The 17371-nt window shown below is 35.8% G+C and overlaps 1 protein-coding gene across 14 annotated transcripts in view; it reads right to left on the bottom strand.

Moving 5' to 3' along the window:
- The window catches only part of HERC1 (HECT and RLD domain containing E3 ubiquitin protein ligase family member 1), a 228712-nt gene that overhangs the window by 82467 nt on the left and 128874 nt on the right, over positions 1-17371 (bottom strand). For 11 of the 14 annotated variants that reach the window (XM_070797433.1, XM_070797430.1, XM_070797428.1 and 8 more), the window contains 8 exons: positions 13578-13846; positions 11675-11890; positions 8819-8939; positions 8342-8579; positions 8005-8189; positions 4556-4711; positions 2485-2591; positions 1818-1949 (listed from right to left, as the gene is read on the bottom strand). In XM_070797433.1, the coding sequence (XP_070653534.1) occupies positions 1818-1949; positions 2485-2591; positions 4556-4711; positions 8005-8189; positions 8342-8579; positions 8819-8939; positions 11675-11890; positions 13578-13846 (1424 nt within the window). The remainder of the gene's footprint in view (positions 1-1817; positions 1950-2484; positions 2592-4555; positions 4712-8004; positions 8190-8341; positions 8580-8818; positions 8940-11674; positions 11891-13577; positions 13847-17371) is intronic. The other 3 variants (XM_070797436.1, XM_070797438.1, XM_070797442.1) reach the window with 1 other exon arrangement.

Below are 17371 nucleotides of genomic sequence, written 5' to 3'. Positions count from 1 at the left end.
TGTAGTAAGAAAGAGGAGATAAAGGATGGAAAACCATTAACTGGAGGGTTTTAAGCAGAGGATCAACATGTTCCAAGTTACCAAGTTACTTGAAGCTCACACTAGATCCTGTGGAGAGAATGAATTATAGGGAATTAACATGGAATATTGCGTAATCCAGGCCAGACAAAAGAGGGGCTTGGAGTAGGGTGATGGCAGAGGAATAAGGAGGTGCAAAAATTCAAGTTAACTATTAACAGAGAAGTTAGCAGGACTTGGAGATTATGTAGAGAAAATGGGGTGTGTGTGATAAGAGAGGAATCAAGGATGACTGCTTGGTTTTTTGGTTGAGTCACTTACTAGGAAATATGGGAAAGCCTGGGGAACAGACTATTAACAGAACTAAGGATGCTGCTAAGTATGAGATGCCTATTAGACTATCATTCAAGTGGCAAGGCAAGTAGAAGATGGGTATATAAGTCTGGAATTCAGAAAAAAATGTCAAAAAGGGGACTAAAGATTTGATGACCAATGGCAAATGGGTCTGAATAAGGTTTGATGCTAGAGGAAATGAAATGGAAGTAACAGCTGAAGAAAATAAGGGGTCTTAGGACCAAACCTTGGGAGATTTCAGCAGTTAGATTAAATAGAAGTGAAAGTCAAAGTGGCAATCACTCAGTCATGTCCCAACTCTTTGCCAACCCATGCACTGCAGCCCGCCAGGCTCCTCTGTCCATGGAATTCTCCAGGAAAGAACATTGGAGTGGGTTGCCATTCCATTCTCCAGGAGATCTTCCCAACCCAGGGATTGAACGCGGGTCTTCTACATTGCAGGCAGATCTTTACCTGAATCTGTCTCAATGGGAATCTACCTCAGACCAGGCTTTCCTGTTCTGAGCCACCAGGGAAGCCCTAAAATAGAGGGGGAAGTACAAATGAAAAAGGATGAGAAGAAAAGGCCATTGTACTGGGATAGAAGGAAAACCAGAAAAAGCATGGAATCATGAAAACTAGTAGAAACACTAAGATAGCTAGATAGATGGATTCAAGCAAAAACAATTTAGGAGGTGAAATCAATGAGGTCTAGGGACCACACGGATGGGGATATTAGCAAAGTCTAGAATTCCCAGGAATTCAGGCTTGAAAAGCTAGTTAAATGTTAGTGCCACCAATAAAAATGGGATAGGAGGAAAAGAAGAAAGGTTTGAAGGAAAGACACCTGGGCTATCTATCATTCAAGTCTGGAAGGCAATGAATGTAGTGAAAATGGTCATGATTATGACTGAGACTTCTAGAAAAGCTAAACACAGAACTCTGAGGAACACCGGAATCTGGGATGGAGGCAAGGAGAAAGTCACACCAAAGAAGAGATGCCTCCAGAGGGAATCAAGGATTGGCAGAGGGAATCTAGAGAAAGTGATGGTTTGAAAACAATGGAAGGCTAGAGTTTACAGAGGTCAAGTAAGTTGTGAGCAAAAAGCCATACACTATTACCAACAACACCTCTGTCATTATTTCAGTGCTTTGATGGAAAAGAAACGATTGGGCTAAAGAAATGAGAAGTAAGGAAGTGATTTAAACATGTACAAGATTACTCTTCCCGGAGGCTTGGCAATGATGCACAAAAGAATATATAGAAAGGATTCATTGATAAAAAAATGCTATTTAGGAGAGTGGGAATAAGAGATGTTTACAAACTGAGGAGAAGGAAACTCCTCCAGTGGAGAGGGAGAGCGTGTGCAGAGAGGAGACTGATTAACTGATAGAAAAATGTCCCTCAAAGGAGAAAGGATCCAGAGACAGGTGGCAAGATATTCACTTGTGCTGTCTAAAAATACCTTTTTGGAAGAATCAGGTACCTGTAATTTTATTTCTTGTTCTTTTTCCTTTATCTGAATAGCATGTTTGGCCTGAGCAATGGGTGTCTCCCACATACAATCTGACAGGAGGGAAAACAGGCGTTCCACAACCTATGTATTGAAGGAAAAACAATGATAAAATCTGTAAAGGATTATTTAAACTGTTTTTAGAAAAGATAAATCATAAGATTAAGTCACCTGTGAGATTTAATTATACCAATGTCTGACAGCTACTTTGTGTAGATGCAAGCTAAAATGTCATTTTTTAGAAAGATCATTAACCCACTACAGAGTGGGTTCAACTGCCCTGTTGCCTCGCTATATGGACCTCTGATGAGGCCATACAGCTTCATATCTTTCTCTCTCTAGATGCCCACATGTAGAAAGAAATTCTATAAATTTTCCTTTCATTCTGACCTTGAAAATATTCACTATACCACCACTTCTCACATCTCATAACTAATTTAATTTCTCTTTCTCTTTGCTTGGAGATGAAAAAATTTAAAAAACAATCTCAGAAGTGGAAGTTGTAGATGCTACTGAATAAATGACACATTTGCAACTGAAGAGACTGTAAGTTTCAAGTTTGGGTGAATCATGTTGCAGATGTTAAAGAATGTCTTCTAATAATTTTAAAAATAGAAACCTGGGCCATCTGATCATCTTCTACACCAGATTCACAAGCTGGCAGCACAGCCTCAAGGACGTGAAGTGCAAGGAGCCTCGTTCTTAAGTTACCAACTAGAGGAATTCCTGGAGGGGGGAAAGAACATTGTCTTATTATAAATGTGACTTAAATTCAAAGTTTAAATAAACTTGAAAAAAATCCTTGAGGGTGTTAAGTCTTTAGGATGGAACAGACTTTACTTCAGGACATTATCACAAGAATTCTGGATTCATCCCATATCCATCAATGTATATGAATATTCATGTTCGTGTTTCAGTTTTTATGTATATATAAGGGAACAGTACTATAATAAACACCTGTGCCAAGTACCATGCTATGCATTTCATATACATTAATAACTCTGTTGATCCTCACAAACCCTACATTATATCCTTATTTTACTGATGAGGAAACAGAGGCTCAGAGAAGTAACTTGAGCAAAGCCACATAGCTCAGTAGAGACAGAAGTAGAATTTTAAATGACACATCTGTTAACCTCTAAAGCTCAGGCTTATTGTACCCTTTAATTGCTCCTGACTGCATCTATTCCCTGACGGACCTACAGGGTTAATGGAGAGAAAGCAGTTTGTATTTTTCTAAAAGAAACAAAGACAGAGGCAGGATACTGATGCTTTTTTTTCTATCCATTATTATTACTGGGTTAGCCAAAAAGCTCTTCTGGGTTTTTTGCACTGTCTTACAGAAAAATCCGAAAGAACTCTTTTGGCCAACCCAATACAAGCAACTAGTAGAAATAAATTAATATCTGATTCTTCTTCATGCTCTAAGAACTTACTCAATATTATCATAAGCCTTATTTTATTAAAGGAGGGGGAAAAAAGCTACTGTAAGTTATACTAGTAAAGAAAAACATAAAAATGAGTATAAACTTACTATATATAAGGCTAAGAAGCATAGTTACAGGAAGAACCTTGACTTGAACTACTGATCTGCCAATAATAGTAACTTATGAATGGCAGAGCTTTTAAAAAAATAAGACAAAGGTAAGGCCTCTTTTAAATAAAATGCTGTTTTATTTGCAGCCCAGTTGATCAATTTTGGAAATTCTTTCAATACTTTTAACAACAAATCAATTTCTTGCCAGAATTTGCTACCACAATGACTGGGATAATTCTGTTGCAAGAACATTAACATTTAGTATGACTCTGTTTTACTGTATTTTTGCAGTTAATAACTGCAGCTATTATGTTAATAATAAGCTGCCTGTATTCTTTTTGTTTATATATCAACCTTAAAACATATATAGAATCTGAACTTTTTAAAAATTGAATACATACAAAAAAGTAAAAAGAAACACTAATAAACTATATTAAAAATGTACACATATAAAATAACATGTATCATAGAAGACTATGTTACGTTTCAGCACACTTAAAAAAGACTAGGGATGATGAAAAAGTTCTAGAAATGGACAGCAGTGATGGTTGAGCAACTCTGTGAATGTAATCAATGTCACTGAATTGTACACTTAAGTGGTTAAAATGGTAAATTCTATTTTATGCACATTTATTTTAAAAACAAAAAGCAAACAGATTAGGAAAAGACTGACAGTAATCTATGTAAGCAGACCAGAGTTTTAGGCTAAGAAGCAAGAATAACGCTTATTTTACAGAACTCTCATAGACAGCACACAACTAGAAGTTAAATCAAGGCAACAGAAATCGTATCATGATGAGAAAGAACAGACAAATTCAGATCTGCATTCTGATAATCCAACAATTTCAAAATCTGTGCTTAATTATCACATTAAACTGAATATTCTCCACTTATTATTATAATCTGAACAACTAGAGACGTTTCCAATATTAAATCTATGATCGTCTCCAGTGCTATCTTCTATTATTGATTTGATGCCTTTCCATTTTTACTCCTGAAATTACTTTTCTTTCAATCAAATAAGTACTCACAAAACAGGAAAGAAAAGTCTTAAAATCAAGGTCAAGTATATGATGTTGTTAAAGTCTGGCATTATCTGAATAAAACACATGTGATATGCAAAATACTCCAAAATAAGACAAAGGTCACATACCTGAAGAACATTTCTGAGATGCTATATTTAAAAGCACTTCTGTCCACTTTGGGGAAGCCATTTTTGATTGAATTGCTTTTGAAGATACAACTCTGCGAAGAAAAACTAGGAAATCCCCCAGATGCAGTTCAGCTGCGTGCTGTTTCCTAAGAGCAGCTAAAGAGTGAACAGACAGGTTTACATTATAACCAAAAGCAAACAGGAAACAGTTTTTTATCAAATAACTTACACTGAGAATGCAGTTAAGTACCACTTAATTCACAACCTAGGCTGTCAATTAGCTGCCTAGGGCCTGGGTTCAATTCCTGGTCAGGGAACTAATATCCTACAAGTCATGCTGCATGGACAAAAATAAATAAATGTTCTGAACTGAAACATATTCTTAAAAACCAAAACAAAACCATGTCTGTGTGTGCACTGGACTAGTAAAGACCTGACAACTGTAATCACATTTTCAAAAAGTCCATGATCCACTCACCATTTTCCCCTTCCTCTGGCCCAATCAAATTAAGAATTACATCTCTAAAAAAGACTTAACTGTTTTTATATTCTACAAGAGAAGAATTTCTAGGCCTGGGTATGGTTTGCCTGAACTCTACATATAAGAAATCTTTCCACCAACCTGCTCTAAACAATCATCCCAATTTTCCCAAGAGCCTCAATACCTCTCGTCATCCCCTCCAGGACTGACGCTAAACAATGATTCATTGGAAAAGACCCTGACGCTGGGAAAAACTTAGGGCAGGAGGAGAAGAGGGTGGCAGAGGATGAGATGGTTAAATAGCATCACCAACTCAATGGACATAAGTCTGAGCAAACTGTGGGAGATAGTAAAGAACAGGGAAGCCCGGTATGCTACAGTCCATGGAGTTGAAAATAGTTGGACACGACTTAGCAACTAAACAACAACAACCCTGTGCATTTTGAAGCCAAAGAACTTTCTGCTGTTCCCCTAATACACCATGATCTCATATCATCCAACACCTTGGAGGTATGACCCATTCGGAGCCAGGGCAGAGAAGTTTGCCAGTGGGGCAGATTCCCAGAATGTCAGTCTGTAACATGCATTAAAACATGGAGAACTGTAACAATTTGAAAACAGGCCATTTCTTTCAGGGAGATCCTGGCATATCAAATTAAGAAATACACAGATAAGTCACTTGTGATGGAGAGGAGACCAACTCCCAGCCAAAGACCAGGTCTGACTAGTCAGTAATCTATAATATCTTCATGGATATCTTGTTAACTGGAGGGCTTTTGTTTTGCTGATGGGTGTGCAGGTTTATGATAGAACTAACCTGTCAGGAACAATTAGGGAAAAAGCTAAGAGTTCCTTTTCTACATTTCCTTCTCACAGTACTCTAATCTTTACTTCTTCAGTCTTTGCTAATATGCAAACCTTTTTAATAGTATTAATTTGAAGAACATAAAATTATTAGCCTGCCCTGGGTACCTACATCTCACTCTAACCTGGTTCCTATGCATTTCTTCAAAATCCAGTTCAAAAGTTACCTCCTCCATGAAGCTTTCTCTCTTGGTAGAGACCCCTGGGGAAATCTCTTTTAGGAAGCCTCCATCCAACCCCACTCTCACTCCCAGCAAGTATTTTATTTCCCAGCAAGTATTTTTTTAATAAGACACTGATTAATTAAAGTAATTAAAGCCTAGAGACCTTAACCATAAAGCTGGTTGATACAGCTTTATGATATAGTTTGTTTCCAGTATCAGTATTATGTTTGAAGAGTACACCTTACTTTTAGTTAAGTATTATAGAGAGTATATGGAGTTATTAATACCTGGTCTACCTATCTGAATGCCTGGGCACTGCTGACTAGAATCAATCTCACTCCCAGCCATGCCCATAAACAGAAAAGGTACAACCTGAGAGGACTGGGTGTGGACTCAGTGTGTTATTACACCTGCTAAGATTCATCACAGTTCCTTTACTGGATATGGTAGGATGCTGAGAAGTAACTCTTCTGTTTCTTCCATGCTGTCCATATGTGCAGTGCTCAACAGAGAGTGGTAAGAAACTATTACCTTAACAACCCTGTATCCCCAGTTGGATCTCAGGAAAAAGGGAGGTGGCATTAAAAGCCTGTTTTATGTTATCATGCCTTGTGAGTCTCCCCACACTCCGTATATGCAACATGCTCTTTATAAAAGAAGTAACTTGTCACAGATTCAGCCTCTGAAACCAAAAGTTAGCCCTCAATGAGACTCGTATATACATCCTTCTAGATTCTGACCTAAGAGATTTAGCTATTTCTCCTAAGCTTATTGTATTACACTGTAATTATTTGTTTAAAAGTCTGCCTTCCTCATTATCCTAGAAAGTCCTACAGGGCAGAGATAATGTTTTGTGATTTTTGTATCCCCAGCATGTTCCTTTATCCACCCACCTACCTATACCGTATTAATATTATTTAAATAATACCTTATATATTTAAATATTACTTACTATACTATTTCAATATTAACATTCATCAAGCTCTTATGTGCCAGATACTTCTCTAAGTCCTTTACAAGTATTCAATTATTTAATCCTCATAATGGTCTTGAAAGACTGGGTCTATTACCTTGTTTTATCTATCTGTCTGTCTATCTGGTCCAGAAAGGATTTAACAGCTCCCAGAGCTTATTATGGTAATATGACATTGGTAGTTGCACAAAACTTTTTCAACAAATGATCAGTTTTAGACCTTTATTCCTTAATTATATAACTGACATATGCAGTAGTTCTCCTGTTAAGGGTTTACATTCTACTGAAATACAATGTTCACTATATTTTTTGTGGGGTTTTTTTTTTTGGCTGTGCTGTGCAACCTGTGGGATCTTAGTTCCCTGACCAGGGCTTGAACCCACATTCTCAGCAGTAAAAACCGAGTCCTAACCACTGAATCATGAGGGAATTCCCATAATGTTGATTAATAGTTTTTTAAAGCTATAAGCAGATGATCATATAATAGCAACCAAAATTTATTACAGCTAAGTATAATGAATTTTTTTAGTGACTAGAGAACAGAACAGTCTAGCAAGAAGTTCAGCTCCCCTAATTCTAACCCAATTCCAAAATATTAAAAACCTTGATCCTGGAGGAACACTTAAACCAAGACTGCAACTCAAGAGATGAGCTGTCAGGATTAAATGCTACAAAAACATAATCTGGGGAAATTAGTCACTGAGAACCTTTAGGTTCTAGATACAATAGAGAGCCTGAATCTAGAGTATGGCTGGTATAGTTACTACATCAGGGTTAACTGACTGTAAAGAGAGGAAGTTCAACCAGATGTACATCTACATCGTACGAATTAGGAGAGAAATGGGGTGTCTAAATAAACAAAAATCCTTTCATGCCTCACAACAGAAAGAAATATCATTCTAAAGATATTCACACAATGTGGAATCAATAAATGCTTATAAATAATGACAGAAAAAAACGTTTATACCTCTGAAATCTCTCTTCTCAGTTTCTCCACTAGAGTCAATTTTTTTTCCTTCTTCATCCTCTTCTCCTTCTCCAAAAGAGGCCATAAGCAATACACCAGCCTGGGACAACAAATTCTTCAACTGACTACAAAGTAGATCCAACAAAGATTGAACTACCTTGGGGCTCAGTTTATCAGCATAGGTCCTATGTGAAATAAAGGGAAAAAAATAAATGGTAATTATACAGAAGGGTAAACATACTTAAATACATAAAGAAGATTAGGGGTAAAAGGAAATTAACTAAAATGTGAAAGACCAACCCCCACAAAGTTCTATCAAGACGTCTACAATACTCACCCTGTAGTGATGGCTAGAATCTGGAGCAGCCTTGTACTAGCCACTTTTAAAGCTGTGCTAAGCTGGGAAACACCTGTTTTTGGCAACAACTGAAGAGGCTGTCCTAGCATGGTGTCTGTGCCACATAACTGTGACAATACATTTAGCAGACCAGTGGAAATCGCCAAAGAAACATCTACTGGCTGATAGTGAACACTCAGGGCAAAAACTGTAACCAAAAGGAGACGCTGTTGGGCTTCTAGAAAAAAAGAGAGAAAGACAATTGAGAATCTTCTTTGAAGTTAACAAAGCCTTTACTAAAATAAGTCATATTCCAAAACATAAATGGTAGTATGGAACACTATTACACTTTCAAGTATTTATTCTTTACAGATAAGCTGACGTACTGATGTTATTAAACACAGAACATTAGCTACCTACTACAACCCCAGGCAAAAATGCAACTTGCATCTTATATTTGCATGCTTAGTTACTCACCAATGTGGTGCTTGTTGGCTTGCAGGGCTCTCTCCAAGGTAGCAGACAACTGTTGATAAATCTTATGCACAGCCACCTGGATTTCAATCTGAATATTTCTCTTAGCTGCTCTGATCCCATCCTAAATTACACATAAAGATTTACCTTTTCTGTTAACAACAATAACACTTCCTACTTTGTTGTTTATTTTTATTTAATTAATTTATTTATTTTACTTTACAATATTGTATTGGTTTTGTCATACATTGACTTCAATCTGCAATGAGTGTACATGTGTTCCCCATCCTGAACCCCCTCCTACCTCCCTCCCCATCCCATCCCACTGGGTCCTCCCAGTGCGTCAGCCCCAAGCACCCTGTATCATGCATCGAACCTAGACTGGTGATTCGTTTCACGTATGATATTTTACATGTTTCAATGCCATTCTCCCATATCATCCCACCCTCACCCTCTTCCACAGAGTCCAAAAGACTGTTCAATACATCTGTGTCTCTTTTGCTGTCTCGCATACAGGGTTATCGTTACCTTCTTTCTAAATTCCATATATATGCGTTAGTATACTGTACTGGTGTTTTTCTTTCTGGCTTACTTCACTCTGCATAATAGGCTCCAGTTTCATCCACCTCATTAGAACTGATTCAAATGTATTCTTTTTAATGGCTGAGTAATATTCCATTGTGTATATGTACCACAGCTTTCTTATCCATTTGTTTGCTGATGGACATCTAGGTTGCTTCTATGTCCTGGCTATATGTCTATGTGTATGTATATATATATATATATATACACACACACACATAAATAGTGCTGCGATGAACACTGGGGTACAAGTGTCTCTTTCAATTCTGGTTTCCTCAGTGTGTATGCCCAGCAGTGGGATTGCTGGGTCATAAGGCAGTTCTATTTCCAGGTTTTTAAGGAATCTCCACACTGTTCTCCATAGTGGCTGTACTAGTTTGCATTCCCACCAACAGTGTAAGAGGGTTCCCTTTTCTCCACACCCTCTCCAGCATTTATTATTTGTAGACTTTTGGGTAGAAGCCATTCTGACTGGCATGAGATGGTACCTCATTGTGGTTCTGATTTGCATTTCTCTGATAATGAGTGATGTTGAGCATCTTTTCACGTGTTTGTTAGCCATCTGTATGTCTTTGCAGATGACATGATCCTCTACATAGAAAACCCTAAAGACTCCACTAGAAAATTACTAGAGCTAATCAATGAATATAGTAAAGTTGCAGGATATAAAATTAACACACAGAAATCCCTTGTATTCCTATACACTAACAATGAGAAAACAGAAAGAGAAATTAAGGACACAATTCCATTCCCCATTGCAATGAAAAGAATAAAATACTCAGGAAGATATCTACCTAAAGAAACAAAAGACCTATATATAGAAAACTATAAAACACTGGTGAAAGAAATCAAAGCGGACAATAATACACGGAAGAATATACCATGTTCATGGATCGGAAGAATCAATATAGTGAAAATGAGTATACTACCCAAAGCAATCTATAGATTCAATGCAATCCCTATCAAGCTACCAACAGTATTTTTCAGAGAACTAGAACAAATAATTTCACAATTTGTATGGAAATACAAAAAACCTCGAATAGCTAAAGCAATCTTGAGAAAGAAGAATGGAAACGGAGGAATCAACCTGCCTGACTTCAAGCTCTACTACAAAGCCACAGTCATCAAGACAGTATGGTACTGGCACAAAGACAGAAATATAGATCAATGGAACAAAATAGAAAGCCCAGAGATAAATCCACACACCTATGGACACCTTATCTTTGACAAAGGAGGCAAGAATATACAATGGAGAAAAGACAATCTCTTTAACAAGTGGTGCTGGGAAAACCGGTCAACCACTTGTAAAAGAATGGAACTAGAACACTTTCTAACACCATACACAAAAATAAACTCAAAATGGATTAAAGATCTAAACGTAAGACCAGAAACTATTAAACTCCTAGAGGAAAACATGGGCCAAATACTCTCTGACATAAACCACAGCAGGATCCTCTATGACCCACCTCCCAGAATACTGGAAATAAAAGCAAAAATAAACCAATGGGACCTAATTAAAATTAAAAGCTTCTGCACAACAAAGGAAACTATAAGCAAGGTGAAAAGACAGCCTTCAGAATGGGAGAAAATAATAGCAAACAAAGCAACACAAAGAATTAATCTCAAAAATATACAAGAAGCTCAATTCCAGAAAAATAAAAGACCCAATCAAAAAGTGGACCAAAGAACTAAATAAACACTTCCTACTTTTGAAAGTAACAGCATTTTATCCCTAGTCTATACTAGAGCCCTATGGTGGTTTTTAATCATTTCATATATTTCAGTGTATAAAAGTTAAAACTTATTTTTCAATGCTTGAAAATTCTTGATTCTATATAATCTTTCTCCTTTCTCACAAAGCATTTCTCCTCTCTAAACATGGAAGACATGAAGAGAACACTTAAAAAAACAGTTCAAACAACCAGAGAAACTAAGTGAAATTGATCAAGTCTAAAATGTAAATTTTTGAAACCCATCCTCCCAAATACCAACCCTGTTCCAACTTAAATCTACCTCTATGCAATTTGGCTCAGGCATAATAAAACTGAGCCAGCAAAGAATGTAAAAGTATAACAGTACCATAGCTTACCTATTGGTTTATCTAACTGCAGCTACACTACTATTACTCAAGAAATGAAACCAATGATATCATTAAGTCATTTAGGTCTTTATATTTTTAAATCTCATTTCTAAACACCAAAAAGTTTAGCATTATTAAACTGGTGGTGTAAAAATACAGCTAAGGTGTCATCCTCACAGGACAGCTTTGTCACCTACCTGATAGTGATGCAATCGGCCACTCTCTCCTTTGGCTCCTGCATGTCCAACAGTGCCTAAACCGAAACACCCTGCTAGAAACTGCAGCCTCACAGATGTGAGCAGAGTGGATGACTGGAAACCTGAGCTCAATCTGCTTCCTGTCAGAGAGATGCTACCTTTTTCTTCCATTCCAGACAACAGAACAAGTATCTGATGAAGTGCCTCTAAACGGAGCTTGTGAAAAGGTAAAATAAACATATTTTAGAATTCTTCACTGAACTGAGACACAAATAACTCTCTATGTCATAGACAATATATTTCTTAGTGTACAGAAAATTTTGGTATTTCTTAGGAATCTGTTCTATTGACATAAATATTTTGCTATTATGACTTTAAAAATTAAAATATCTCTAAGGTCTCTGCAGCATACTTCAGTATGAAAGAAGTTACACAGTACAGTGGAAAAACTAGTAAATCTGGATGCAGGAGACCTAGTTTAAAGGCCAGAATAGTCCAACTACTATGCAGTCTTGGAAAACTCACTTAATCTCCTGAGTCTCAGTTTCTTCATGTATAAAATGAGGCTATTAGTACTTTAATCTACTCACAGAACTACTGTGATGCTCATGAGGAGATACATGTGAAGGTTTCAAAAGTGTCAGGTAGTAAGGATATTGCTTTCTTTTCTTATAATACTGTTATATAGAATGAATACTCTTTAGTTCAAGAACTAGAAGAAATATTCCCAGAAGGTCTCAATGTGGTTCTCTTGAACTCTGGGCTCTATCTTCCCTAGGAGGACAAATATCCACCACAGCAGTCAACTGGCCTATTCCTTTTTTTTTTTTTTAAATAAACTTTTTATTTAGAAATAATTTTGTATCTATAGAAGAGTTCCTATATACTTTCCCCAAGTTTCTCCTACTGTTAATATCTTACATAATTATGGTATATTTATCAAAAACAAATTAAAATTGGTACAACACTATTAACCAAACCATAGAATTTATTTGGATTTCACCAGTTTCCCCATAATGCCCCTTTTATGTTCCAGGATCCAATCCAGGATATTACACTGCATTTAGTTGTCTTGTCTCCTTTAGTCTGTGACAGTTTCTGTCTTTGTTTTCCATGACCCTGACGCTTACAAAGGGCTGTTCCTGTATTTTATAGTATGTCCCTCAATCTGAGTTTGCCTGATGTTTTCTAATGTTTGGACTACAGATATGGATTTGGGGGAAGAATATTACAAAGTCTCCTTCTTATCATATTATTATCACCATGCATGATATTAGCATAACCTATTAATTATGGTGATATTAATCTTGATCAGTTGGTTAAGGTGATGTCTGCCAGGTTTCTGCAAAGTAAAATTACTTTTCCCCGCCATTTTCATACTCTGGTAGCTCTAAGTCACTAAGTCCAGCTTACTCTTAAGAGGAGGAAAATTAAGCTCAACCTCCTGGCAGGAAGAGTATCAAAGAATTTGAGGACATGTTAAAATCACAATCATTAATAAATATTTTGAGGGAGATACTTAAGAGGCTTTGTTCATTAACTTTAGCATTCATCATTATTACCATGATGTTCTAATCTAGCCCTTTTTAAACAGACAAATGTGTCAAAAATGGAGACTCTAAGAGCAGATCTGTATAGTCACCCACCAATCTTATTATAGTTTCTAGGAGACAAGGAAACACTTAGTGATTAGAGTATCTTGTTCTAAAAGACAGCAATTAAAAATACACTACTGTTCACTGCAAAGAAAATATCAAGTTGCTCCAGTTAAGATAGCAACATCAAAAAGCTCAGGTGAAGGAAAGAGGGAGGCAAGAAGTAGAAGAAAAGGAAAAAATTTTCCTATTAATTGTACATTCAGTGGTTCATAGTCCCTCACAAGGAGTAAACATCAAAAACTTACTTCTGCCCTTAACTGTTGCTGCTCCATTGCAATGATGGAGGCCTGGGGACTTGTAGACATACTTTCCTCTGGCTCTTTAAAACCTGGGGCATTCCCCACATCTCCACTCACAAAGCTTACAACATTTTCAATCAAAGTGTGAACTCCCAAAGACTTGGTAAGATCAAAATCAGACTCAAAGGAATAAGAGGAACTGCACAACCAGTCTCTGTTATGTTTCAGGCGAGTCCACGAGTCACTCAGAGATTCCAATTGACTGTGCATAGGACCTATATACAAACAGAACAAACATGCATCAGTGATGACCAAGTAGAACATACATTCTGAAACTAGATGAGGGCTGAGTGCTGCTATCATACCAACTGGTGAGGAATGGATACTCATGTTTGAATACATGCATGCATAAAGTGAATCTGAGCAAAATGCTTTGCTAAAAAACAATAAACAAACAAAAACTAGAGCAATGTAAGAAAAGAAAGGGAAAGCCCTGTTTAATGTACCAGTGTCTCTGTAAGCGCTTTAGCAACACGCTGCCACAAGAAAAAGAAAGGCAGAAGCTGTTCTCAAAATGCTTAGCTTAAAAGGCTCTGCAGTATTAAACCAGACCATCATTTATGAACACAACAGAACTAGGCATTTAGGACACTGCTGCTAAGATCAACTAGCAATAGAACTTCATCTGATTTAACATTATCATTGCAAAGAGTGAATTAAGATTGTGCAAAGTGTCTACATATCTGCAATGAAATATTACCAAAAAAATGAACATAGAAGGGCAAGTAAACTTAAACAAAAAGGAGACATCATCACCTTTGGGTTTCATTAATGTAAGAAACATTTTCACTGTGTTATATGTATATTTATTGCAGGCTGTGAAACTCCTTTATATAGAAGAAGCAAAGTTTCACAGATAGGAATATATAAGACTTACTATAAAATTATATCTACATAAAATTGCCAAATGGTATAACAATAGTGGCTAATACCATTAGTTTTGCCAAAGGGCATTTTATAGCTTAAAATCTTTACATTAGAAAAATGTTATTATGTGTGATCACAACATTGTCCAAGTCATGTGCCAGCTGGGGCTTTAAATAAATATAACAATGTCTAAATTCTTACAAGCTTTGTCTTTTTTGGTTTAACTGATCTCAGGTACATGAGTTAGATTAATTATACTCTGGCTCATGATATACTCTCATCATTGGTCCATGCATGGCTTGCTTTTGTATTTATAATAAATGTGAACACAAGAAATAGAAAACTTGGCAGAGTACTACCTTTCTGCTCCTCCCCACAACCTGTCTCTCTTCTGTGTCCTGCCACCTAACGCTTTCATTACTGCTGTTAAATACTGTTTTATATGTATGCCCAAGACAAATAATGTTTGGTGTAAGTTGCCTGTGACCTTATAAAAAAGCATCATTTTATATCTTTTTGTATATTATGTTTTCAGTATAATATTGCTAATACTCATTCACATTATTCCATGTAGCCACAGTTCATTTCTTTGAGTGCTGAGGAATATCTTACTGTGTGAACCCACCAAATTTTTCTATTGGGAATGAATTAGGAATGAGGTACCTAATAAAACATGTATTACAAAAATTACGTTTGTTGCATACTAGATAGAAAAGATTTGGGAAGAGGACTACTAATGCCCACAGAGAAAATGAACGAACACAATATTGACTGTATTAACTTATTTCTGATTTATTATAATGATGTCAGGAAAACCTTAGGACTTCAAATTGAGACACAGGAATTCACAACAGGCAGTTAATATTATAAAGCAGCTATGAAATAATTTATATGAATTCTACTAAAATAATTTAGAATGACAAGAATATATGGTTTATCTGCCTTCCATATTTTAGCAAGAATTCTTAAGATTAAAAAATGTTAGATTTTCAGTTCTATTGAAATAGAAATAACCAGTCTCAAAATTTCCCCTAATTGTATAGCTGATTGTTTTCACAAGTATAACAGAAAAGAGTAAAAATCCAAAGAAAAATGTCATGGATGCATAATGTATTTAATTAAAAATGATATTTAAAAAATAAAGCATGGAATGTGGAATGTGGGGAAAAAAGAATCATTTTTCATTTCTGTAAGCATTCCAAAATCAGAATCTGGATTTAACCTTAACTTACAAATAATATTTTTTGGTTCTTAGCATTGAGCCTATTGGTTCAATAAAAAAATTTCAGAGTAAAAAGTTCTTCTACCTTATAATACTTATAATTATTTTTCAAAATGAAAATAAAATGTGCAAAGAGTTAATGTTAGAACCACATAAGTAAAAGCAACCTTAAAGATTATCTAGTTCAGTTTCCTCACTTGAGGAAACAGAGGCTCAAAGAAAATTATCTTCTAAATTAATAAAACTAATTCCTTAAGTTTATGGGAAGTGATCTTACAAATACTTGTTGTTAATCAACTCACAAAACATTGATCCATGGGAATTCCACTGCCTGCCTACACAAAGGTTCAATTGTGAAGAATCTACAGGAAGTGAATTGCCTTAATATACTCCAAAATGTCCTATGAAATAGGTAGCCAATGCCCAAATTAAGTCCTCTCTGCAATTTAAAGCAGGGATCAGCAAGCTTTATCTATAAAGAGTCAGTTATTAAATATTTTAGATTTTGTGGATTATTCATGGTTCGTCCAACTACTCAACTCTTCTGTTGTAATGTGAAAGGAGCCATAGATAATACATGAGTGTGGTTGTGTTCCAACAAAACTTGAAAACAAAGATAGCAATTCACATTTAGCCCACTATTCATAGTTTCCTGACCCCTAATTTAAAACATGCAACTTATTAAGTGTATAGACCAAACAAAACTTTGTATGAACAAAAGAAAGAACAAGAAAGACGCTACTCGAAAGCATTAGGATAAATAAATGAATTTTTATAACCAAAATGTTTAGGCTGATATCAAAAATACTTTGAAACACAAAATCTCATAGTATGGAAATGAGAGATGAAAAACTATAATTTAAAAAAAATTATAATAACCTAATAACTAATTTGTTCTGTACTGTTTTGTCTGACTATAGGAAATACTGTGTCTGAAAAGCGTATCAAAAGCCTCTATAGAGTAACTGTGACTGACCCAATTCTTACTTAATATTAATTCAGAGTCTCCCACTATAAAAGGAAAATATGAAATCCAACAAGAAATTTGAGATTGTTTACTTGTCCTTGTAACTTGGTTCTTAGGTGGAATTTTCAAAATGAACATGGCAGAGCTGCAATACATACTTTATAAACCATAAAATATGTAGGCAAGCTAAAAGGGGAAAAAAATTAAACATGCCATCATGTACTTGCTTGAAGCTCTTCTTTTTTCTGGGGCTCAACTGGCCAAAAAGGAGTAAATACACTACCACAACAAGAATCAGAAGACAAAAGGAGAAATTTCATACAGGAGACAACATTGACATTTGTTCTTCTTTATACAATCTAATTTGAAATGCATAGATAAAATAGCATTTCACCCATACAAGTCATACCATGAAACACACATGTTGATAAATGTTTCTGATATTATTTAGCAATAAAACACAAAGACCTGGGGCAAGGTGGTGAAATCAAACCATGATGCTCCTTCTTAAATTTCTGCTTTGGTATCTCCATCATTTTTCACTGATTATATCAGCTTTAGCTTAAATACAAAAACTAAAGTATCTGCAAAAAGGTACTGTTGTTCAGTAAAGAAGGTGCTCAGTTCTACACAACTATAGCAAATCTTTTACATATTTATCAAAGTACCCAAATACTAACAAGT

Source organism: Bos indicus, chromosome 10 (genome assembly GCF_029378745.1).
Source record: "Bos indicus isolate NIAB-ARS_2022 breed Sahiwal x Tharparkar chromosome 10, NIAB-ARS_B.indTharparkar_mat_pri_1.0, whole genome shotgun sequence".
Taxonomy (NCBI): domain Eukaryota; kingdom Metazoa; phylum Chordata; class Mammalia; order Artiodactyla; family Bovidae; genus Bos; species Bos indicus.
This window is presented reverse-complemented; position numbering and strand designations above follow the sequence as displayed.